Below are 1,246 nucleotides of genomic sequence, written 5' to 3' on the forward strand. Positions count from 1 at the left end.
TATGGGGGGTATATAGGGTGCTATGGGGGGCATAGAGAGCACTGGGGTGGGGTATAGGGCACTATAGGGGCATATAGGAGGCTATATACGGGAATATAGGGGTATATAGGGTACTATGGGGGTATATAGGGTGCTATGGGGGGTATACAGGGTGCTATGGGGGACATAGAGAGCACTGGGGTGGGGTATAGGGCACTAGAGGGGCATATAGGAGGCAATAGGGGTCTATAGGGCGCTATAGGGGTCTATAGGGCACTATAAGTGTATATAGGGTGTTATAGGGGCATATAGTGTGCTGCAGGGTCATATAGGGTGCTATTGGGGGCATATAGGGTGCTACGGGGTCTATAGGGTGCTATAGGGGTCATATAGGGTGCTATTGGGGGTATATAGGGTGCTATAGGGGTCTATAGGGCACTATAGGGGTCTATAGGGTGCTATAGGGGTCTATAGGGTGCTATATTGGTCTATAGGGTGCTATAGGTGTATATAGGAGTATATAGGGGTATATAGGGTGCGATAGGTGTATATAGGGCACTATGGGGGGCATATAGGGTGCTGCAGGGTCATATAGGGTGCTATTGGGGGTATATAGGGTGCTATAGGGGGATATAGGGTGCTATGGGGGGCATATAGGGAGCTATAGAGGTATATAGGGCACTATAGGGGTATATAGGGGGTATAGAGATATAGAGGGCACTATAGGGGTATATAGGATGCTATAGGGGTATATAGAGTGCTATAGGGGTACATAGGGTATATGGGATCCCTATGGGGTCTGACCTCCTTGATGGTGGCCCCCGGCCCCGCTGCGCCCCTCATGATGCCCCATAGCCGGGCGCTGTCAGTGGGTCCCTATGGGGTCTCTATGGGTCTCTATGGGTCTCTATGGGTCCCTATGGGGTCTCTATGGGTCCCTATGGGGTCTCTATGGGTCTCTATGGGTCCCTATGGGGTCTCTATGGGTCCCTATGGGGTCTCTATGGGTCCCTATGGGGTCTCTATGGGTCTCTATGGGTCCCTATGGGGTCTCTATGGGTCCCTATGGGGTCCCTATGGGGTCTCTATGGTTCTTTATGGAGGTCTTTATGGGGGTTCACTATGGAGGTCTCTATGGGAGTCTCTGTGGGTCTCTATGGGGGGGTTCTATGGGGTCTCTATGGGTCTCTGTGGGTCTCTATGGGTCTCTGTGGGTCTCTATGTGTTCTCTATGGGGTCTCTATAGGTCTCTATGGGTCTCTATGGG

At 51.7% G+C, this 1,246-nt stretch overlaps 1 protein-coding gene across 3 annotated transcripts in view; it reads right to left on the minus strand.

The window, feature by feature from the left end:
- Positions 1-1,246, minus strand: part of RBM28 (RNA binding motif protein 28) — a 19,466-nt gene that overhangs the window by 15,280 nt on the left and 2,940 nt on the right. The window contains exon 1 of one of the 3 annotated variants that reach the window (XM_015851186.2): positions 784-906. The exons of the other annotated variants lie outside the window; for them this stretch is intronic. Within the exon in view, the coding sequence (XP_015706672.1) occupies positions 784-822 (39 nt within the window). The 5' untranslated portion in view covers positions 823-906. Of the gene's footprint in view, positions 1-783; positions 907-1,246 lie in introns of those variants that run through there. 3 annotated transcript variants of the gene reach the window in all.

Source organism: Coturnix japonica, unplaced genomic scaffold (genome assembly GCF_001577835.2).
Source record: "Coturnix japonica isolate 7356 unplaced genomic scaffold, Coturnix japonica 2.1 chrUnrandom758, whole genome shotgun sequence".
NCBI lineage: Eukaryota > Metazoa > Chordata > Aves > Galliformes > Phasianidae > Coturnix > Coturnix japonica.